General features: G+C 38.2%; 3 protein-coding genes and 1 pseudogene across 7 annotated transcripts; 1 reads left to right on the forward strand and 3 right to left on the reverse strand.

Moving 5' to 3' along the window:
* Positions 1-518: 518 nt before the first annotated feature.
* Positions 519-4,362, reverse strand: LOC116197044 (50S ribosomal protein L20-like). Of its 3 annotated transcripts, XM_031527047.1 has the most exons (7): positions 4,163-4,362; positions 3,935-4,057; positions 3,597-3,634; positions 3,275-3,459; positions 2,987-3,178; positions 1,840-2,054; positions 519-962 (listed from the first exon to the last, which is right to left on the reverse strand). In XM_031527047.1, exons 6-7 carry the CDS (start codon positions 2,023-2,025, stop codon positions 771-773), a joined length of 378 nt encoding a protein of 125 aa, XP_031382907.1. In that variant the 5' UTR covers positions 2,026-2,054; positions 2,987-3,178; positions 3,275-3,459; positions 3,597-3,634; positions 3,935-4,057; positions 4,163-4,362; the 3' UTR covers positions 519-770. The 3 variants fall into 3 exon arrangements, with proteins under 3 accessions (XP_031382907.1, XP_031382906.1, XP_031382908.1); XM_031527046.1 differs by lacking the exon at positions 3,597-3,634; XM_031527048.1 differs by lacking the exons at positions 3,275-3,459; positions 3,597-3,634; positions 3,935-4,057 and having other exon boundaries at positions 4,163-4,354.
* LOC116193667 lies at positions 3,546-8,091 on the forward strand (annotated as a pseudogene).
* Positions 8,092-9,424: 1,333 nt separating this feature from the next.
* On the reverse strand, positions 9,425-11,961 carry LOC116193671 (receptor-like protein 7). The gene is made up of 2 exons (XM_031522413.1): positions 10,755-11,961; positions 9,425-10,293 (listed from the first exon to the last, which is right to left on the reverse strand). The coding sequence occupies exons 1-2, from the start codon at positions 11,959-11,961 to the stop codon at positions 9,425-9,427; spliced, it is 2,076 nt and encodes a 691-aa protein (XP_031378273.1).
* A 7,389-nt stretch (positions 11,962-19,350) lies between these two features.
* On the reverse strand, positions 19,351-22,861 carry LOC116195078 (DNA mismatch repair protein MSH5-like). Of its 3 annotated transcripts, XM_031524049.1 has the most exons (5): positions 21,987-22,852; positions 21,823-21,854; positions 21,714-21,737; positions 21,052-21,167; positions 19,351-20,968 (listed from the first exon to the last, which is right to left on the reverse strand). In XM_031524049.1, the coding sequence occupies exons 1-5, from the start codon at positions 22,046-22,048 to the stop codon at positions 20,888-20,890; spliced, it is 315 nt and encodes a 104-aa protein (XP_031379909.1). In that variant the 5' UTR covers positions 22,049-22,852; the 3' UTR covers positions 19,351-20,887. The 3 variants fall into 3 exon arrangements, 1 of the variants encoding a protein (XP_031379909.1); XR_004154576.1 differs by having other exon boundaries at positions 21,052-22,205; positions 22,400-22,861; XR_004154575.1 differs by having other exon boundaries at positions 19,351-19,561; positions 20,650-20,968; positions 21,052-22,841.
* Positions 22,862-23,784: the final 923 nt, after the last annotated feature.

Consider the following 23,784-nt stretch of genomic DNA (forward strand, 5'->3'; position numbering starts at 1 on the left):
AAGTTAATAAAAAATGTTCGTGTTAGATGGATAAAATGTTCACTTTTTTTTTCTTTTTGATCGTTAACCCTGTATATTACACTTCACAAGCAAGCGGGGGACAAAAGAATTTAGAATCCTCTACATATTTCTTCATGAGCCGACATTGGCGCTTTATCTTTCATTGTTAAATTGGTGTTCAGTGACAGGTCAATGATCTTATTTGAGCTCATGTCAAGAACTGGAATGGTTTCTAAAATCACAGATAAGATGTATATTATAGGCTGATGCCTTGGAGTAACATATAAGTAAACTTCCCTATAATTTTGTTTGTTCCATGAGCTCTTAAATGGAACCTTATCTGGGAGTACGAGACCTATGCTAACGGCAAATTGACAGGATTCTAGGACTGACCCATGTTAATCCAACAAGAGTTCATCATGAACCCGTTTTGTTCATCAATATGATGTCTCCCTAGGCTAGCAAAACCAGCCAAGCCTTGTATTCAACATCAAAACAATGTCTCACTGAGCTCGTAATAGTCAGAAATCAAACCTCTTCCGACATTGCCCTCTTCTATTCATATCTTCCCCATATCACAAGGGAATGAGAAGCTCCGAGAACATAGAATGCAGAATATTGAGAGAATATGCAATCAAAAGATGATTGAGATTCCAAAGTTCAGTCTGTAAATTCTTTCTAAACCAGTAGAAACTTTGAAGGAACCACGAAACAATGGGTCGAATGTCAAGCCCAAAAAGAGAAACAAGAAAGACAAAGCGACAAACATACTAGACACTGACTGGAATGCTTACCTTCCTGGGAGGATGAACCACATTCTTGTTCCCAGGGAAGGCATTACGAGAAATGTCCACAAGGGCCTTGAAGCTAAGTGGCTCATGCATGGACAATTCTGACAGAACTTTCCTGTTCAGCTGGATGTTATCCTTCATCAACCCATGCATGAAGTTACCGTAATTGACCTGAAAATCAGTACAAATGGCCGTAAGATTCTGATATTATATGCAAAAGTTCATCCATTGCAAATGCCCGTGTTGTTTTGGAAAAAAATTACTATGTTGATGAGGTAAATAACCATTTTCCAGAAAACAATTGGTGCTCGAGCACAAGCCAACAGTTATCGTATAAAACCACCCAAATATCCAACAAATAGTTCATGTTAAAGCTCCGGTATAACATCTGTGCTTAACCATGACATATACAAACATATATATATGAAATGCTAAGATGACTTGCATGGCTAGTTTGAAATCTCAAAGAACTAAAGTTTCTTGAATCCTTTACAACCGCTATTTCTTATCCTCCAATAGAACTTTGGCTTACACAGCAGACAGCAGATGAAAGTTATTAATCAAAAATGTTTTTACTCCCATCGAAGTAGAAGATACCGCTTTTGCATTTTAGTTCTCATCTCAGCGATCATGAAAAACCTTCTATAGCAGTTGATGTTACTCATGAAAAACCTATTTCTTTTGACATACGAGTCAAAGATGGCATGAAGAGAATGCTCAGAAAGCAGAAAAGCCAAGTCGGGACAAGCATAATGAACTGCTTTCCATGCCTTATGGGCAAAGAATACTCACCAACCACACCACAATACTCATCTCTACACTTGGGAGATTCATGGATGAAGCTTACTCATCCCGACAAGGGCAAATAACAGGATATCGTCAACGGTAATTATCCAAAGTTCCATTTAGCTCATATTCAGAATAAGAGCTTCAAGCCAATAAACGAAACCAAATATATGAGACACAAGCAGGGCAAAAATCATTGAACATTTACAACAAGGCAGTCTTTCGATATATATGTAACAAAGAAAAGACAGACGGTACGTACTGAGTGGAGGCGAGTGCCGGCGTTGATGCGCTGGATCCAGAGAGACCGCATATCACGCTTCTTGTTGCGGCGGTCTCTGTAAGAGTACTGCAGGGCCTTCTCGACCCTCTCCCTCGCGATTCTAATGCAGTTCTTCGCCCTGCCTCGGAAACCCTTGGCCAGGTTGAACACCTTTTTCTTGTTCATCTTCCTCCTCCTGCTTTCCTTCTCTTCTTCTGCAAGAAGAAGCAAATAAATTTTTAAAAGTAAATTATTTTAATTAAATTACTAAAAATTGTGTTTATTAATAAAATTAATTATTTTAATAATTTAATAAGCATAATTATCTAAAGAATTAATAAAAGATTTATCTTAATAAAAACATGTTCTCTTACAATTAAAAGTTATCATATATTACAATTTAATTACTAATAAAATAATTAACAATGAATAGACATTTAATAAAAATATTTCAATTCTTAAATAAATTTAAAAAAATTAAAATTTCATTCTTTTATTAATGAGAGCAACGTATTAAAAACACAATGAGCCCCGACTAGGGGCTGTTAAGATGGGACCTTTTCAAGAACTCAACTGCATCTTTAATCCAGAAACTTCGAAAAGTTAACCGAGTAGCGACCAAAGAATGACTTCTCAGAGTACGAAGAAACAAATACTTTCAGGAGAATACATCCACTGGAAATTTACCAAAAAATAGAGCCTCAACAACAAAATCGTGAAAAGAACAGCCTGCAAAACTGAGCTATAGCAATAGGCAGAACTCGATCTAGGTCATCCAAAGAAAGAACTTTACATGGAAAGAAAAAGAGATGCTGCGATTTGAATCCCTCTGCTAGAGAATGAAGGAGAAGAAGAAGATTGTAGCATCAGTACAGTCAAAACAAGCCCCATTTTCAAACAGTCCTCAATCAAGAAACACCTAAATCGACTTCATAGCTTAAAGTCTTAAACACCTATAGGAGCAATACACATACACAGCCAAAAGACTCAGCTGAGGATACTTTCCACATCAACAAACAAGATGGGAAGCTGAAAACTCTGTTCCACAACAGGATGAATGGACTCGCAGACACCGCGAATCTCACAGCAGTGAAAGGTCATCTGATTCACAATAGTGAATCGAAATAACGGAATTCGCAATTCTTACCGTAAATGACTGTTAGGAGGTTGAGTAGAATGATGCTTCACAATCCTGGATGCGAACAGGATCCTTCGCCACAGCGACCGCTTCCCGAACAGTGATCTCAAGCTCGGAGACTTTCTCGATTTGAGTAGCGGAATCAATCGACAAAGCCCTAAATTTGAATTTTTCAGAGTTCGGGTCGATGATCTGCTTCTTCTGCAAAAAGAAACATCGCCAATCACTCAAATGGGTGGAAATAACTAACGAGCAGTCAATCAATGGACCAAGAATGTGTGGAATGTTCAAGCCTACCTGCTTCGGCTCAAGGGAGGTCCGCGAGCTTCGTCTGTCCTGTTGCTGCTTCTTCTGGCAGTGTAGCAGCGGAGATCAACACCTGAACCCTTTTCCGTGGCGGTGGAGGGAGGAATCGAAGACGAGCTGTTCGATTGCTCTGCTAGGGTTTATCAAGCTCTGACGAACACGAAAATGGGGCTTCTCTGCAAGAAATAGCAGGATGGCATGCGATCAACGAAAATTCTAAAAGATGCAGAACTTACAACTTGTAAAAGCACAAGTTAATCCGATGGCGAAAGCAAATGTAGCAAGTGAAAATCCCCAAGAGAAGGTAATTAACGGGATGCCGTTGGTGATAGTAATACAGCGGGCACAATGCTGCAATGAGACATATTAACACCATCATCCCAAAGATCCAATCAGACAAATTAACCGAACCATAAAGATTTTCCCTATATGGAATTTCTCTGTTTTTGTTCTACATGAACAAGCTCGGCTATAGAATTACCAATCGAGGGTTTCCTTCATTTCCGATTGATTATGGTATCATAGTTCCTCATAGAATTCAAAACCTGAAGCTACAATATCCAGATTTTCCTTCATATCTTGCTAATCGGCTGATCGGGATGGAGAGACGCAAATCAGACAGAAATAGACATGGAGACAGAGAGAGAATACCTTCTATTCTCCTGCTGATGCTTCTATTGGAAGCCGAGGATGAAGGCTATGTCGCAGTTGGAGAGGGAGAAGGGGGCTCAGAGGTCGAAACTGTAGGTCCGGAGACAGAGACGGAGGCTTCTTCTGCAAAAACAAACATTGCCAATCACTCAGATGGGTAGAATTAATTAACGAGCCATCAATCAGCGGACCAAGAATGGGTGGAATTAAAGGAGATTTCAAGCCTACCTGCTTCGGCTCAAGGGAGATCCGCAAGCTTCCGTCTCTCCTCCGACTCAATCCTACCGGCAGCGGAGTGGCGGAGATCAACACCGCAACACGAATCGACAGAAAAAACGAGAGAAATTGATGACAAAATGCCACTGGAGCTCTGCTAGGGTTTCGGATGTCCTTCCGAAAGGGAAATGTTGAGCTCTGCTAGGGTTTCTGCATAATTTATGGGATGGCATGCGATTGTAATTAGTGAAAGAAGATGAGGGTATTTTTGTCCTTTCACGTCCATTTCTTGATCCGGAAATCCCAATCCGGACCGTTCTGAGGGGCACCCGTATTCCGCATGTAAACCGGATAACTCTTCCAGACCGGAATACGTACTCCGGATTCCGTTGAACCAAACGACGGAATAACTATTACGTACATAATAGTTATTCCGTTCCGTACCTAAACAACATAGCCTGATAAGAACTGCCCTCTCTGCTGCATTGACATCCTTAAGTCTTATGTTCCTAATATGTCAGTAACTCGAACAATGGGTTGGCCCATCAAAATTTTAAGGAATTCTATTCTCCCATGATTTAAAACGAGGAAACTTTTGCAGGAAAGGAATGAAGCAAAATTCAATGAAGGATTTCTACTATCATCAGGAGACTCTTCCCCTATCAAGGAACGAGCTGGGCTAAGTCTCTCAGCAGTTAGGTCACTTGTGCTCCGAGAAAAGGAAGACAAGGATAAATCCGATTTGGAGATGATGAGAAAGTTCTTTCTTTGATTAAGGCATTGTTTGATGCAGGTAGATTGGATGGAAAATCATGGTTTCATGTTTAGCTTTTATTTGCAGATGGCATTATTTTGCGATGATATTTTACTTTCATTGTAATACTTGCAAGATATTCGCAGAGGGAGGCTTTCTCAGTAGGAAAAGCGGCTACGAGTGGGATGTAACTTCTGCTTTAAATTTGGCAAGAGATATCCATGCCGCTCCACCTGGAAGTTTTGTCGTCAAAGTGGCCGAAGTCATTGGTAGTTTCAAAACCATGAAGAAGATGGCTTTGTTCTGGTGAGGGTTGTCGAGAATGTAGGTGAATCAGCATTTTGTTTATTCCATGATTAAAGATATTTACTGCTCATATCTTTGAAGGCTCATGAACTGAGTCAGTGGGTTCAGTCTTTGACTACTTAATTTATGATGGGCAATCCACTGACACTGTCAACTGGCATGTTGTACTAAAAATGATTTAAATTTAGAAAATATAGTCCTTTGGTCAACTTCTATTACCTTGAAAATTTGGACTTTGTTTTTCTCTAAATAGGTAAAGATTCTGGTTGGGCTGATGTTATCTATTTTACATGCATATAAATGCAGCTGCGAAGACTTTGGTTGGAAAAGCAACATATAGCAGGCATACCTCTGGATCAGATTCCAGATCTTAAATCCTGTCCATTATATTGGCAGCTTCAGGTTATCAACTGCTGCATTTCCCATAAAAGACGCCACAGAATAGCCAAGGAATCAATAGACACTGCAATAAGGGAGTCCAGTCCAGGCAGGGATGCAGAAGTTGCAGCTAAAGATATGGGATCTGCAAGCTCTTCTTTGTATGCGAGAATAAGCAGTGGGGAACTTGTTCTGCGACTAGGGGCAGACCATCGATCTGATAATTTGTACATGTTGGAAACGGGTGAACCCATATACTCTCCTGTGATGCAGGTAGGGCTAATTCTTTTTGAAGAAAAGATTGTTGCCTTCTTTCATTTTTGCTGCACATCTCTGAAATGGATTTCACATTTATATGCAGGAATGCCCTTTATTCACTGAGGATCTTCTCAAAGAAACAGAGGAATTCGTTCTTCACACTGGCAGGTTGGTGAGCTTCTAATGACAGCACTCCTTTGTTTCAGTGTCTTAAATTCCCCTCTTAAAATGCCAAATGGATGCACCCCAAATGCTCTGAATCAGGGTGGTGCACCATAATGATTGTCAATCTTTTCAAATTTGATGGTACTTTAAGATTTCTGGATGCAAAATGGAGTTGAAATTAATGGCATAATTATATTTTAACAATAAATATACATTGATTTTGAAGAGAAAAACCTGTTCTTGATTACCTGACAGAGAGATAAGAAGTTGGTAAGATGTATCATTAGCAACACTCATGTATTGTGCCTTGATATTACTGGAGTAAATACTTCAAGATTGACAACTATTGCCATGATATATTTTTCTCGAGCAAGCATGACTCATCATTAATTTATGCGCGCTTGTTGACATATGTATCCTCTTTGGCTTCATCAGGGTATGTGCTAAATGGTTCTCAATTGCTCTCAGATATGCAGTCTTTTAAGGTCCAGTATTATGACAACAGATCTTATTTCTATATTCGAATGCTTATAGGCTGATGCTGTAGTTTGTATTTTGATTAACTCTGTTTCTACCCTGGATTAGGCTGGTTGCATCTTAGAAGACTTCGTGAGATGGCACTCTCCACCAGATTGGACAGAAGCTGAGGAGTGTGAGACCGACTGCTTTGACTCTTTGTCTACGAAAGGCCAATTAAGTAGACGAATGCAGAAAGAAGGTTTATCTTTATACCCAACTTCTCCGCTTGTTCTGAAAAATAGAACTGCCAAACCAGTGCCAGCTGTTAAGCAGTCGCCTCTGTTTGATGAGGATTTGGCTGTGTAAGCTGTACTTGTTAGATGTTGCTGTCTTTCGGTTTCTTCTCTTTTATCTACTCGTTCTAATGCAAATGAATGTCGTGGTATTGTTTGCAGAGAAGGAATATTAAATTTCTTGGAGGACGTTCCGCCTTTGGAGTTGTTTGGGCAGCTCTTTGTTTCCTTGGTAAGTCTGCTATTCTGTTCTTGCTGTCACTGACACTCTCACTGTGAATTTCTGCAGTTCCAAATTTTAGCTCTCATAGTTTGACAGCTATCTCAAGAAAAAAGAATATACAAAAGCATTTTGATCACATGCCAATTTTTAGATCTCTCTTCGTCAGTGAAAATTTTAACAACTAACTATTTAAGGTGTTGTAGTAGCAAACTATTACTTATATGTGGCAAGAAAAATCGTCTCATTTGGTGCTAAATGTCTGTCTCTTACTCTTTGGGCATTCAGCTGGGAGCAGGTCTTGGGATTGCGGAGTTTTCACTATCAGCAGAGAGGGGCTTGTCGATGCTGTTCTATGAGTGCAAGGAGTATGTACTTGTGGCTTCTCAAGGTAATATAAGCGAGAAGGTCGATGATCTTTGTCGAGTAGGTTTTCTTGGATCATAAATGTGCCTCTTATGGCTGTTGATTCCCATATTGATGACCTTCAGGCTATTTCACTTTTAACACTGAATGCTCACTTTTCTTGGTGCCCACTTTTCAAATCAAATACCAAAAGAGCAAAACTTAAGTTAGTCGATAATTTGCCTGTTGTAGGTCTATGAAACTGTGGAGATGATGTTGCTCAAACCAGAGGACGTCTTGAAGATGATGAAGCAGGCAGAAGTCACAGTCACGACTCCAGCAAGTGGTGAATTGAAAAGTCGGTTCAAAAGACTGATCCTGAACTTTGGCAGCAAGAACAGGGGCTCAAAAGATCTAGAACTGAAGAACCAGCGGAAGAGCTCCGATGATAACCTGACTCGCCAATCATTCACCAGTTTCTTCGACAGGAAGTCGTCTTTGTTCTCGAAGAAGCCTCCAAAACCTTTGGGTGTGTCGCCAGTAGAAAAATCCTCAACTCCTGATGATAATGAATGGACCTTAGTTTAGGAATTACACTTTTATTTTTTCATTTTTTTTTTCATTTTTCGATGAGCAATTTAGATACTTCTTATGAGTCAGAAATTGTAAATTAACATTGAATATATTGTTCTTATGTAAAGAAAGGAAACTGTTAGGAGCGGGTCTAGAAACTCAAAATAGATGCTCCAGATTTTATTGATCACATTCAGACGCTTCATTTCACTATGGAGAAACAGAACACATTACCGTCATTTCTTGAAAACGGAAACCAGAAAAGAGAAAGAGAAGGAAAAAAAAAAAGAAAAAAGAACATGCTAATGGATTAGACTTTCCACTCTCTCCGGAATGTGAGAGAATCTTGGTTGTCCGGCCTCTCGTCTTAAAAATGTTGCTGCAGACGAACGCGGGAACAGAGGCTGGACAGGAGTTTGTAAGGATGCGGAAGTGCAGATACTCTCCCTGAACAGCTTATGGACTTGTAGGACATTGAGGCTGTAATTTCAGTCAGTTAAATGGCTTTGATTGGAATCAGACTTTCAGTATATTGTTGACAAAAGGGATATTACATATCATGACTAAGACAGCGGCTAAGAACACACATTATTGTTGCCATTCTACTTCAAACCAAAGGGAAAGAAAATGCTACAGGAAAATAAATGTTGCGATTTCACTCTGTTGATATGGAAGACTCCACGGACCATAATTTGTCTTGTCCCCCCTTTTCATTGTCCCCTGGTGTTCCTCCTGGATATGTCACAATTTTGCATGGAGAAAAACTAAGTTAGTGCAAAATCTCACATTAAACCATATATGTTAATACAAAATACCCTCCTGTTATTTAAATAAGTACCTCGAGCGATTTCTCGGAGCAACGTTTCTCATTTTCCTCTTTGTCTTTCTGTATATTAACCTCTCAATCATTCTCACTAACCATCTTGGTCTCAGGGTTTCCCACATAATGAACCATGCTGATATCCCGAGTGCAAGCCCGCATCCATAGCCCATTGGCACTGCCCTTCATTCAATCCAATGTCCGGATCCAGCCTCCTCTTCTCGATCTCCTGGGGAAGTCAAAGGTGGTGGTTGGTCATTGGTCCCACATGCTTTTGGCAAGGGATACCCACACAATCTAGGATTCCCGTCAAAGGGGTGGTTGAATGTGTCGAATTACCTGCTTTGAGGAATCAGTCCCTCGAGCTGGTTATCTGAGAGATTCAAACATGAGAGCATTGTAAGAGCTGCCAATCCTCTAGGGATCTCCCCATTAAGCTTGTTCGAGCAGAGGTCTAGCCACTCAAGATTCGTCAAATTCCCCACAGAAGAAGGGATTTTGCTGGTCAAATTGTTGTGAGAAAAGTTGAGTCCCTTGAGTGCCTTCAGATCTCCTATTAACTCTGGGATATCTCCTTCAAAGAAGTTTCTTGACAAGTCAATGGTCGTAAACACGGTCAGAATTCTCACCAATTGAATCGCAAACCCTTTCATGACCACCGTAATGGAATCTTGATAGGTTGCCCCAATTGCCGCAGTCTCATTTATCCAATGTATTGTAAATTGCTTCTTGATTCATCCTTCATGGCTATGAAGTTGGCAATGTACTTAACCGGAAGATGACCATGGACGTTGTTGTCAAAGAGGTCAAAAATATTCAACTTCGGGAAGAGATGATTATTCTTCTTGGAGCTATTAATCAGACCATGAAGCTTGTTGGATCTCAGGTCGAGCACTTGCAAATTCGAAAGAGTGTCCAACCAATAAGGGAAGCTACCCTCCAACTCATTTTCACTGAGATCCAAAACTTCCAAATTCTTGCAATTCGCCAAAGATCGCGACAGAGTACCTTCAAGTCGATTTTGACTCAACCGAATCGTCCTCAAGTTGTTCCCTGACAAAAATATCTCTGGTATCTTACCAACAAGCTTATTTGCTCGGAAGACCAACACTGATGCACTTAACTTTATGAAACAGTGAGGAATGGAACCGGTTAAGCTATTATTGGAAAGGTTCACCACTTCTAGCAGAGTGGCGTTGCAGAGCTGATGAGGAATGTCTCCACTAAACTTATTGTTTGCAACGGAATAGAACCAAACATTGGGCGGTGGAATCGGAAGTGGGCCGTCAAAATTGTTATTGGCTAAGTCAACCAACTCAATATTTGAATTTCGGAAGAAGACTATCGGCAACTGTCCAGAAAATTGGTTATTGGAGAGGTATAAGGATTCAAGCTGCGGAGGGAGGGTAATTTCATTAATGACCCCATGAAACATGTTTGACCGCAAATCTAGAGACTCCAATGCCGGGGTCGCATTCAACAACCAGTGTGGGAAAGTGTCATGTATTCCATTGTCACTGATGTGTAAAGCCTCCAAGCTCGTACAATTTGCTAAAGATGGCGGCGGTGGACCTTATAATAGATTGTCTTCCAATTGCAAATTGGAGAGATTGCTTAAATTTCCCAAGCATCTCGGGATGGTGCCGTTGAGCCAGTTATCAGATAGGCGTAGATAGCTTAGTGAACTCAATTGGCAGATTGAGGATGGGATCTCTCTGGTGAAATTATTAGAAAAGAGAGGCAAATCAGAGAGATTGCTTAAATTTCCCAAGCATCTCGGGATGGTGCCATTGAGTCGGTTATCTGAGAGGCGTAGATAGCTTAGTGAATTCAATTGGCAGATTGAGGATGAGATCTCTCCGGTGAAATTATTAGAAAAGAGAGACAAATCGAAGAGATTGCTTAAATTTCCCAGCATCTCGGGATGGTGCCATTGAGTCTGTTATTTGAGAGGGATAGATATGTTAGTGAACTCAATTGGCAGATTGAGGATGGGATCTCTCCGGTGAATTTACTAGAAGAAAGAGACAAACCGGAGAGATTGCTTAAATTTCCCAAGCATCTCGGGATAGTGCCATTGAGTCGATCATCTAAGAGATATAGATCTCTTAGTGAGCTCAGTTGGCACATTGAGGATGGGATCTCTCCGGTGAAATTATTAGAAGAGAGAAGCAAGCACGTCAGCGTGCTGCTCAACACTCTCCCAACCCATTCAGGAATTGGACCACTGATCTTGTTTCCAGAAAGGACCAACACTTCTAGCTCAGGTGAAGATCTCAAGAAATATGGGAACTTGGTCAAGTTGACGCCAAGCAGTGACAAGCCTTTGAGCCTCGGGAAGGAACAGTTCCCATTGTTTGGAAGCATTACGTTAAGGTTCCACCAAAGATAAAAGGACTCAAGATTCTTTAGCCTTGCAAACATATCAAAGTCAACGGTACCATTGAGGTTGATACCACCGAGGTACAAGGCAAAGAGGCGGTCAAGGTTTCCAAGTGTTGGTGGTATCGACCCAGTAAATTCGGTTTCAAAGAGGTCCAAATATTCCAAGGATGTGAGATTCCCCACTGAATCAGGAATTGGTCCGTGGAACTTTGTATATGATAGAATCAAGCGGACGAGTGGGCTACTATTCCAATTTGTTTGGGGGAGAGCGCCCGTGAGATCAGAATTACTAGAAAGAGAGAGAATGCGGAGGTTTGGAAGATGGAAGATGTTAATTGGGAATGTCCCTTGCAGAAGACAGTCTTCAAGACTAAAAGAAATTAGAGTGGAAGAGAGATTCGTGAAGGAGGTAAGAGAGACTCTGGACATGTCTACTCTATCGAGAGCAAGTTCTCTCAGCTGAGTGACATTACTAACAAACCTCCTGAAACTACGATCCTCTTCTATTGTCAAATATACACCGTCGTAACTAGAGAGATCAAGTGAAATTAGGCTGGAAAGGTGATGAGATATCATCTCCATAGGAATGATCCCTGAGAAGGAGGAATGAGAGAGATTAAGATGTGCCAATCCTGTAAGTATACCAAATCTCAATGAAATTTGTGAGCCAGTGAAGTTGTTACTAGCGAGATTCAGTCGCTGAAAATTTCGGAACGAGAAGAGAGTGCTGTTGGAATGGAGGGCTCCCTGAAGCCAACTACAACTGAGGTCGAGCCCGATCATGTAATCTTTTGACATGTGGCATGTGACCCCCTCCCAGGAGCAGCAATCGGTGCCCTTCTGCCACGAGGCCATCTTCGGATAATCATCGTTGCAGTAAATTGCAGAGGCATCCCTCGAGATGGTAAATGATTGACGGAACTGGAGCAGGGCATCGCACTCACTGGCATGGCTCGGGCTTTGGGACGAATAAGGGGATGATGTATTGACGAATAAGGCATGGCACTCAAGAAAGAGAGGAAGCTGAGGAAGAGGACGTCCCAAACATCTCTCGTCATATTGTCTCGTTACTAAGACTGAATGATGATGAAATGTTGTGTTGGGATGGAACCAATTCCATCATTTCATCCCTTAAATAGAAATAGTCTCTCGTGTTTCATTAGACACAGGAAACTAAGGGGAGAGGAAATTTGTACAGAAATTCCAGAAAATCTTATAGTAACTCTCTTTTCCTCCCTTTTCTTTCCCTTTTTCCCCTTGATCGAATTCCAAACAGAGAGTAGAAGAAAATAAATATACGCCGACCTACTGTATGCACAAATGTTATTAAATTAATAAACTTCATTAAATAATGATACGTAGTATAATATCCATCACATTATAAGAAACAATAAAAATATAACTATGTGATGATCTGCACGATTCATGGGATTGGTAAAAAATAATAATTTTCAATAATATTCTATTATATATTTATAAAAATAATATTTTTTAATTAGGTAGAAAAATAATTCTTAAAGAACAATGACAATAGTTAATATGGACAAAACTATCTCTTTATATTTAAAATTCGGAAACATGATGTATATATTAATCACGTAACAAAAGTACAACATAAGAGTTGCAATAAAAAAAATTGTACTAACGAAACAATCATATAACTTATCTTAGATATTGACTGAACACGGAATTGTTCCTCAACCAATATAAACATAACTACGCTAATTTAGATAAAAAAAACTATTCAACTATTATTTATGTAAACATGCAATTACTCATCATAATAAAATGATAAAAGAGGATGAGAGAAATGAGGTAACTAAGCGAGATGATAAGTCAAAGCTGAGGTGGGATATACGGGTAATTTTGAGGGGATGATGAGAAAGAACGGAAGTTTGTCTTAAAAATTTGAGTAATTTGAGGTTGGACGAAAATTTGCACGATACACATGGGAAATATTTATAATTTCTTAATGATATCTAATCCCTATGCATGGACTACTTTTTTTTGTGTAAACCCTAATATTCAGAAATCCAATTGAGCCCCGTATGCATGGACTACTTTAAGTCAGAGAACTAACAATTACCAAACCTGTTTTTAGATTTATTCATGTTTCCTGCGGTTTAATTCTCCTTTATATAGATGAAAATCATGTAGACAAATAAAACTCCGGAGATGAACTCCCTCAAATATTCTTTTTTTTCTTTTTCGGTGTGAACCGTGATATCCGAAAACTCAATTGGGCCCCAATTAATCCAGTCAAATCAGGTCAGTCCACTAAGGGGTAAAGCTCTTCCAATGTGAATTTTTGCATCCATAAGGACTCGAACTCGAGACCTTACTTAAGCGGAATAAGCGTCGAACATCTTGAACCAATCCACGTTGGTACTCCCTCCAATATTCTATATGCTAGTCAAGGAGCCATTTAATTTTGAACTAGGTGAATATTCGCGGATTGTTAATTAATTTTTTTTATCTATATTTACTACATATAATATTATGAAAAATAAGTAGATTATTTATAAATATTTTGTATGTGAATTTTTATAAGATTAGAAGATGCACGCTATGGGAGAGAGCCCAGTTAAGCACTCAAACTCATTGGCTTTCCACTTCCTCATAGAGCCGCTCCAGGAAAAAAAAAAAAAGAGTTTTGGAGTTTAATTTATCTATCATAATTATTATGTTGGAAAAAAGGGGAAAAAAAAGGTTTCCAAAACTTTGGAATTGAACTTATGGGGTAAAGTTCGAGTATCATTAAAAAAAAGGATGTTTAGATCCGCTCACCTCTAATTATTAGTACTTAATAGTACTAAATTTCAAACATATAGTTCTTCGTTTAGACTTTTAGTATTTTGGAAGTTCTAAACTTAATAACGAAAAGTATTAAAATTTTCAAATATTTAGTTTTCAAAATGACGTGTAGCCGATCACCCTTTTTATTTTTTAAATAAGAATGAAAATTTTAAAAAAGAAAGAAGACATAAACAACAATCAAGGGAGAGAGTGGGGATGGGGCCGTCGTCGGTGCCACCTACTTGATCGAGGTCATCAACGTCCTTGGACAAGTGATAGTGGCCGCCCGGGACAACCCCACCCACTAAATGGGTCAAGATCTTTATATTTGAGATGCCAAACCATTTAGGGGATGGGATGTTGTCGTCAGCCATAAACCCTGTTTGGGGTCATCGGTGTCATCCGAGGCCACTCGAGACATTTGATGGGAGAGTGGTGGCGCTGGCGACGACACTATTCCCCGTAAAACATCTCGTAAGCTCTTGATGAAAAACCGGCTCCCAATATAGTTAGGATTTATAGTGTGAAACTTAACTCTTGATGAAATATAATTTTCTACTAAACTCATTTCATTTTAAGGTGAAACAAATTTAATCCCCAATATGTTTTCCTTGAATAAAAATTCATAATGTATTTAATATTACTTTTTTGTTAAAGAATTAAAAATCTTTCCTACGCAGTGTGCGGATTATCACCTAGTATAATATAATTAGAGACACCATTGAATCTCCAGAAATTTTCTCATGAAATATCCCCATTTGGATTCAGAGTTAATTGATTTTAACTTTAACTTTAACTTTAACTCAACACACTACACAACAATAATACACATTTTTCAATTAAAAAATTTTAACTTTAACTTTAACTCAACACACTACACAACAAAAACACACGTTTTCCAAGTCAAATTTATAATAACATCTCATTTGTCCTTTTCCACAATCAAAATTAAAATCAAAATCAAAGTAACTTTAACTCTGAATCCAAACGGCCCAGATCTACTCTTAGGTTTTCCTACAAATACTTGTAGCCATTTCATCGTCTTCAGAAATGATCTTTTTTTGAACCTTAATAATCCTTCCCCAGCTACAGTTATCTCTTCATCGACGTAGAATTTACTTACTCCTCTCATCCCCATCAAATTGTCCAGCTCGTGATGGGAACTGATGGATGGATGCAACCTCGGCCAGAGCTTAAGATATTCCACAATATTATTGACTTATAACTAATTATCAGTGTGAGTGAAGGACCAATTAATCCAAGTCAACCCCGAAGTCCTCTCTTTAGCAAATTCCACATTGAGTTCTCTTACGATTTAGCTTTCAATAGGGCTACCTAGGCTTTTCCCTCCATTGTCGTTCTGTGGAGTCTCTTGGGTGATCAAGTTCGTCCAAGACAGTATGATCCTCACATATCTTCCTTCAATCACGGAATAATAATATTTCTAATTTTCTGACCATAGACATGCAAAGCTCAATTGGGCTTCTGCGCGAACTGGGTTTGTTTAATTATGAGCAGAATTTCTTGTATTCTGAAATACAACTAACTTTTCCATTCCATTAATAGTACATGGACACTCGGACGTTCTGATGGACTGCCAGTACCACAAGAGTTCCTCATCACCTACTCCCTTCGATGGATATTGTATTAACTCTAACAGGAAAATTTGATGCTCCCTTTGCAGATACTGTTAATTTTGTCACTTTCAGATATTGGAAATTAGAAGAAAGACACTGGAAACCCTCCCATCCTGGCCCTGATCAGATTGTCCCTGATTAGAATTTACGTACTCCTCTCATCCACATTACTGACTTATGAGTAATTACAGTGAAGGACCACCAATCCAAGTCAACCCTCAAGTCCTCTCTTAAGAACCTTTCATATTGCATCTCTTTCAATTCAGCTTTGCTTAGGGCTTTTTTCCCCTATTGTCTTTTTATGGAGTTTGCTTCATTGCTATACGGAAAACTATGCCAGTCTACGTACGGCGCCCAAAGTAAATTATTCATGCTTGCGAGGAGTTTCCTAGGGTTGCACCTTCCCAACGTTGCCCTCTCCATGCGGGATGGCAGATTTTTGTTTCCAATGTTCAGAAGCAGAAATGTATTACAAAGCACGTCTATTAGTTTATCTAGTTCTCCAAAGTTCCCTAGAAAGAGGAAAATGTGTTCCCGACTGTTTTCTCGGCTTCCACGCACTCGAGATAAGACGAATGTGTGAGAGTTAAGAAATATGCAATAATGCAAAACAAAATTTAATTGGGAATTGACTGCTCATATGTATTCCTGCTGTCGATTGGAAGGAACATTTTTAACTTATTCTCGCTAATGCTAACAACAGGGATGGGAACACATTCGAGGGATATGTACTTTCTTGACTTCCCTCAAGATAAGATGAATCTATTAGAGTTTATATATGTGTATATACATAATGTAAATCAATTCTATTAATTCGGAATATATTCGGAAGATTGCACATAATACTCTACCAAACCAGAAATTTCGGAGATTTTTCATTTTTTTTTTTGAGAAATGGAGATTCCTGCTTGGGTGATCGAGTTTGTCAAAGACAATGTGATCCTCACATCCTCCTTTCCTTATGGAATTAAATATTCGAATTTTCTGACCGTAGACATGCGAAGCTCAAATGGGCTTCTGCGAGTGTATGTGAAAAGAGAGTTTGTTTATGAGCCGAATTTCTTGTATTTGAAATACAACTATGTTTTCCATTTATATTACAACAATTCTAATAGAGTGCAGTATCGCAAGGGTTCCTCATCACTCGCTTCCATGTATGGATATTGTATAATTAGTTTCCTCATGCTCCATATATAACTCTAACAGGAAAAATTGATACTTCCTTTGCAGATACTATTGTGTCACTTTCTGATAGTTGGGGGAAAGAAAATTCTAGCTAGTTGATGACACGCAAGTCAAAGACTAGTTGGTTACTCCATCTTTGATTCATCGCATCAAGCCCCGTTATTCCATAATGTTGTTTTAAGATAAGAAATGGTCGGTTCTCAGTAGGTCCGGGATACTCTTCAGAGGCATCAAAGTGATGATGAAGAAATGGATGTTTGGATGTAAAAGGATAGTTGAGTGGTATTGAAACAAATGTTGAATGTAGACCTGTGATGATGGACTAATGTGGAGTCAAATTAGCATTTCTTCGGGATAAGAAGTTATTGTTAGATGAGAAATTTCTCTATTCCAACCTTTATGCGACTTTTGTACAATAATTCTGACACTTGTTTTTTATATGCTCTGTTCTGCACCTCTCGTTGACTTTTAGCGAAATATTTATATCTATTACTAAAAGAAGAAAAAAGAACAAAATCTAGGCCGTCTATACTTTGGAGCTTTTACCGATTGGTCTTAATTTTGATCACCTCATTGGATATGAAGTGCCATGGTAGTAGTTGATAGAGGCGTCACTTTGTGATGATAAATGAGTTGCTGAACCAGAGCAAGGCATTTTACTTAAACCGACATGGCTCAAATGACGTTGGGACAAATAATGGGTGACATGATGGGAAGAGCAACGGCTATGGAGTATAACAGCAAAGAGAGGAAGAGGAAGGGGAAGAGCCAATTATTCATCATCCTCGTCTTCTATTCATTGGGATGGAATATTTGGATGAGGATTGTATTACTATTTTAATACAAGAAAGTCGTCTATCTGCTCGATTGATTAGCTAATAAGTTTTATAAGTAATTATGGAACCGATATAGTCAACCTTTTTCCTTTTCTTTTTTTTTTTCCCCTTTTTCCTTCTCAAAAATTACTGCCTAATGCTATAGTAATTTTTTAATGGTCCTACTGCTATAGTATGCATAGAACTTCACTGTAACCAACATCAATAATACATACACAGTCAATTCCTAGCTAGCTGATGGCTTGAAGATTAGTCCATTTCTATATCTTCGATTCAGGCCACCATGCCGCATTATTCCATTGGGATCATGTAATTTCAGATAAGGGTTGATTCTTTGTATGCGGACTACTCTTCAGAGGCATTCTCAAGTGATGATGAATAAATGGATGTTTCAATGTAACGGGAGAGCCGGGTAGTGCTAGAATGGTGACTCTAGACTTATGGAGATGTGCGGTCTAATTAGCATTTCTTCCGAGTTCCTGACATTTTTGGCCATGGGTTGAAGTCTCTATTCAATTTGAAGGATAGACTAGACTAAGGCAATTGACTAATAGATTAGATTTCTCCTAATTACAAAGGGACACTTATTGTCCAGGCCCAGGCTTAACATATGCCTGTGTTACTTTAAGTTGCATCAACGAATAAATCTCCGTGTTCTCACATTTACATTAAGTTTGACAAGAAGTTCTGGATTATTTCTACTATGTTAATTTGAACAGATAAGCTACATGAATATTAAAACTGAATATTAATTTGATCAGGTTTAATTGCAAGTAGACATCAGTCATACTGCTGACTGAGCTTCCATGAGTTCACATGGAGATAGACATTTTATTTTGATAGTGAAGAAGACTGAGCTTTAACCATAATTCAATCCATGGATAGGAAATTGTTTTTCATCCTTTTATTTTTTCCTTCCCAAATTTATACTCTCTCTCCAGGTACTTTTGTGCCAACTTCTAGATAGTTGGACTTCGAAGTCAATGTAAACTCAATGATACATAAACAATTAATTCCTAGGTAGCTGATGAGCCGAAATCGAAGACTAGTCTATTCTCCATTTTTTATTCATCCCATCTTGCTCCAAGGAGGTCACTATCAGATAAGAAATGATGGGTTCTCAGTAAATGCAATAATCGTCAGAGGCATCTCAAGTGATGATGAAGGAATGGATGTCTTGATGTAATGGGAGAGGCGATTGGTATTAGGATGAATGGAGACGCTAAATTTTTTGCTATGGAGGTCTGTTCAATTCGAAGTGTAGATCAAGGCAACTAACTAATCGATTCCTCCTTATTATGAGTGATATTCTATAGTATAGGTCCAGTTCTAACATGTTTTAATAAAAAAAATACAATTACGAATAGATTCATGTGTTTTTATATTTACAGTTAGTTTGACAAGCAGTTCCGGCTTTTTCCCTACTCTATTAATTTGGACAAATCAGTTGCATGAATATTAAACAAAACAACTTAAATACAATTCGAGTTTGATCAGGTTTAGTTGCATGTAGTCATCAATCATATTAACGACTCGAACCAAACTGCACCGACAGCTTGTTTTGCTCCTCTCTTAACCGATTGAATGCTTCCATGAGTTCAAATAGAGATAGACATTCATCCTGTTACCGAAAAAGACATCATCTCAAAAGTTGAGGTTTACTGTTCTCTCTCGCTTTCTTTTCCTGATTCAAGTTTTCAGTAAAGACGGCTGGAAGCCGCAAAAAAAAATTACCACTGTAAAAAGAGAACATGCTTTTCTTGCATGTTGAAAGATATTGTAATGCCCCATTTTCCGGGCTTTGAAAAATCCGAAAATTTCATTGAGTTATAATATACTTAAGGTTTTCATACGTATCCATAAATACATAAATTTTACAAATATGTAATAATACATTATTATTCTATAAATAATCTGTAAATACAATTAACAAATAAAATCCTAAAAATCCATTTTTGCTTCCGCTGCGCACTCTGATAACTCTTAAACCTGTAATATCATCTGAAAGGAGAACTGGGGGGTCAATTCAGAGAGAACCTAGTAAGTGACAGTGACCAATACTATCTAGATCATGCAGGTAAAATAATTCATTTCATAATCAGACATATATATTTTAATTGTGGAACACAGATTGAAAATTAACACACAATAATACAAATGACTACGCTCACATTAGCTCGTGAGAAGACCAATAAATCTTAATCACTTAATCCAGTTTATATCTCCATTGGTGGAGCCCAGGTCAAAGCCAAATGTACCCATACACAAACAAAATTCCACAAATTTCGATATCAAAACATATTCACAAAATTAATAATAGTTTTAGCAAACAATAAACGCAAATCAATATCGATTTCATAATATTATTTTCTATAAAAAAATATTTTATATTTCACAAATACTAGTATGAGTCACAATCACTTACCTAACATGAACACTTTACTATTTCCATAATCGCTCTAATTTCCTCTCTCTCTCACTCGATATCTCTCTCTCTCTCTGATTTGATTTGTCGCATCAAGAATAAAGAATAGGAAGACCCATCTATATATATATATACATATATATATATATATATGAAAATGAAGCAAGAGCTTAATTCTCAAGCTGCCACATCATTAAAAATAAAAAAAAGACGGAGCTCTCTCGCGTTGCCACGTCATCATTATGTATGTACCAAATTGTCTATCTTTAATTATGTAGTAGAATATATAAATTATATGCATATAATCCAATAATATATATAAAGAAATAAAATATATAGTAGACTATATACATTAATTATTAGAGACAACAAAATAGGTAATACAATTCATGAATTCCAGAATGAAAAGAAATTTAAAAGATAAAAATCTTTCTTATAATTTTATAAGCTAGATATATCTCCATCAGTCAAAGACATACTTGATTGCAGCTTGAGAAACGGAAACTACAGAGCATGGCCAAGCTGTAATCAATAAATTATATTCAAGTTAAATATAGAGTCACCCTGTTCTTTTTGCCTTTGCCCTTTATAATGTGTTATATACAGTACACGAATATATATATATATATATATTCAGCTGGTTGGGAAAGATTTGATGGTTTACCTGTCTAAGAAAATGCCATACTTCCCAACATCCCAGAAAAGGAAAAGCTTCCTTATTTTCTTCTAAGAGGAAGAATAAAAGAACGTATCTAACCACCACTGGAAGCGGCTGCTACTAGTCCCCTACACCAGGCGGGAGTAGTATATCCATCATCTAATCCTCGACAAATACACATACGAATCTCGACAGCAGAACGTACGCTGTTGCCAAAGAAAAGAATTACTTCATGCCTCAGATATTACGATGCTAATATTTCCCGAGAGAAGCTTCTGAGATCATCACGAATTGTATCAAATGCCAGCATCTTCTCCAATGTATTCTGCATAAAACTCAGAAGTCGGATCATTTTTGACACAGGCGAATTATGTATCACACTCACGCATGTCTTATTACAAGAATTACCTTGTATTGCTGATCTTGAGCCAATATTCTCTCATTGTGCATTCTATCAGTGGTCTGATTGTTCCCAGGGCTACCTAGAATCAATGCAGCTCTGTCAATCACTGCCTTCGGAACACCTGCACAAGCAAAGCATCAAATTAACTTTTTGAGGAAACCACTGATCCAGAAGAGATGCAGCAACGAAATACGTGGCAGCCAGGAATATACAAGTCTAGGAGCAAGCTTAGAAACCGAATACTCAACAAATGCCAAAAATGAAATGAATACAAGGTCATTTCATATTCCATCTTATTTGCACCATCTTGTATAAAGTAAAGAAGCCTTACTGAGAAATTCCATCTTTTCCAAACTGTACGCTCAAGGACCACATTCATGACATTTTAAACCATATACACAATGCGCTTTAGTTCCATATTTTAATAAGCATGGGCTGATAGTTTGCCCGAAAGAGTTCTACTAGAAAGAACTCTTATGATGAAAGCACCATCTCATGACAGTTGAAAAACAACACGACTTCATTAATAAATTCTGCAGATCATTATCTTCTCCGAACACCTAAGCAATCCTCTTGTTAAAATTTCTGGACAAGGCATGGCACAAATATTTCTCATTTTAAGCGACAAATTCCTCATTTCACAGCTTAAGAGAGTTTAGAAGTATACCAGCGAGGAGTGCACAATGAAGACCTGGAGAAAGTATAACTTAGATGGGAGTTTCCTAATAAAGCCTTATGAAATGCATCTCAACACTAAGCATACATATCTGTTTTACCATAGCTCAGAAGCGTGTATCCAGGAACTAGCCTGAACAAAGAATGGCAATCTTGTCAAAGGAGGATCCTTCATTGTCGAAAGCTCAATTATCTCTATCTGAATGGTGAAACTAAAAACTTCTGATTGCTACTTCATGCGATCAAGAACAGAGGTAAGTTATACCGGTAAAGAAAAACAATGTCCTCAATATCTGCTGAAGCATCTTCAGGCCTTAGTACACTCATGGTGCAGAACGTGATCTTCTCCGACTGACATTGTCATGAAAAATAGTATGTGACCTCCCAAAGAGGAAACAGCAGCTGCAGATGACTGAAAGGCGTCTCATACCTTCAGCAAATAGCTCTCATCAAGTAATTCAGTCAGGTGAGTGCATACCAAAACCTGGAATACGCCACAGAACATAATAAAATTTGATTCACTCTTCAATCTCTATAGAGAATGTACAGAAGGTCAATTTCTGAGTATGACGGCTTGGTTTTTATTTATATTTGCATATGGTTGACAATTAGGGAATCATAGTTCATGATCTGGTTGAGAATGAGTTTGTCAGTACAATTTGCAGAGATCATTATTACCAGAAAGAGAGAGAATGCGGAGGTTTGGGAGATGGAAGATGTTAATTGGGAATGTCTCTTGTCGAAAGCAGCCACCAAGACTTAAAGAAGTCAGAGTGGAAGAGAGATTCGTGAAGGAGGTAAGAGAAACTCTTGACATGTCTATAAAATCAAGAGCAAGTTCTCTCAGCTGAGTGAGATTACTAATAAACCTTCTGAAACTATGATCCTCTTCTACTGTTAGGTGGAAGTTACTAGGGAGAAAGAATGAAAGTAGACCGGAATGATCGGAAATTAGGGTGTAGTCGCTAGAGAGATCGAGTGAAATTAGGCTGGAAAGGTGATGAGATATCATCTCCAGAGGAATGATCCCCGAGAAGGAAGAACTAGAGAGATTGAGATGTGCCAATCCTATAAATATACCAATCCTCGATGAAATTTGTGAGCCTGTGAAATTGTTCCTCAACCAATATAAACATAACTATGCTAATTTAGATTAAAATATTAGAACTATTCAACTACTTTTTATGTAAACATGCAATTACTCATCACAGTAAAATGATAAATTGCATGTAAATGAGAATGAAAGAAATGAGGTAACTGAGCGAGATGATGAGTCGAAGCTGAGGTGGGATATACATGTAATTTTGAGGGGATGATGAGAAAGAATGGAAGTTTGTCTTAAAAATTTGATTAATTTGAAGTTGGATGAAAATTTTCACGTTACACATGGAAAATATTTATAATTTTCTTTATAATATCTAGTCGCTATGCATGGAGTACTTTTTTTAGTGTGAATCCTGGTATCCAGAAGTCCAATTGAGCCCCTATTCAATGGAATACTTTAAGTTAGAGAACTAAAAATTACCAAATCTGTTTTCAGATTCATTCTATTTCCTATGGTTTAATTCTCCTTTATATAGATGAAAATTATGAAGACAAGTAAAACTCCGGAGACGGATCGATGCAACCTCGACCACAGCTTAATATATTCCGCATTACTGACTTGTGACTAATCACAGCGAAGGACCAATCCAAGTCAACACTCAAGTCCTCTCTTAAGAGCCTTCCATATTGCATCTCTTTCAATTTAGCTTTCCTTAGGGCTTTTTTCTCTATTGTCTTTTTATGGAGTTTGCTTCATTGCTAAACGGAAAACTACGTCGCCAGTCTACGTGCGGGGCCCCAAGTAAATTATTCGTGCTTGCAAGGAGTTTCCTAGGGTTGCACATTCCCAGCGTTGGCCTCTCCATTCTGGATGGTAGATTTTTGTTTCCAATATTCAGAAGAAGAAATGTATTACAAAGCACGTCTATTAGTTTATCTAGTTCTCCAAAGTTCCCTGGAAAGAGGAAAATGTATTCCCGACTATTCCACGCACTCGAGATAAGATGAATGTGTGAGAG

The sequence above is a fragment of the Punica granatum genome, chromosome 2 (assembly GCF_007655135.1).
Source record: "Punica granatum isolate Tunisia-2019 chromosome 2, ASM765513v2, whole genome shotgun sequence".
NCBI classification, from domain to species: Eukaryota; Viridiplantae; Streptophyta; class Magnoliopsida; order Myrtales; family Lythraceae; genus Punica; species Punica granatum.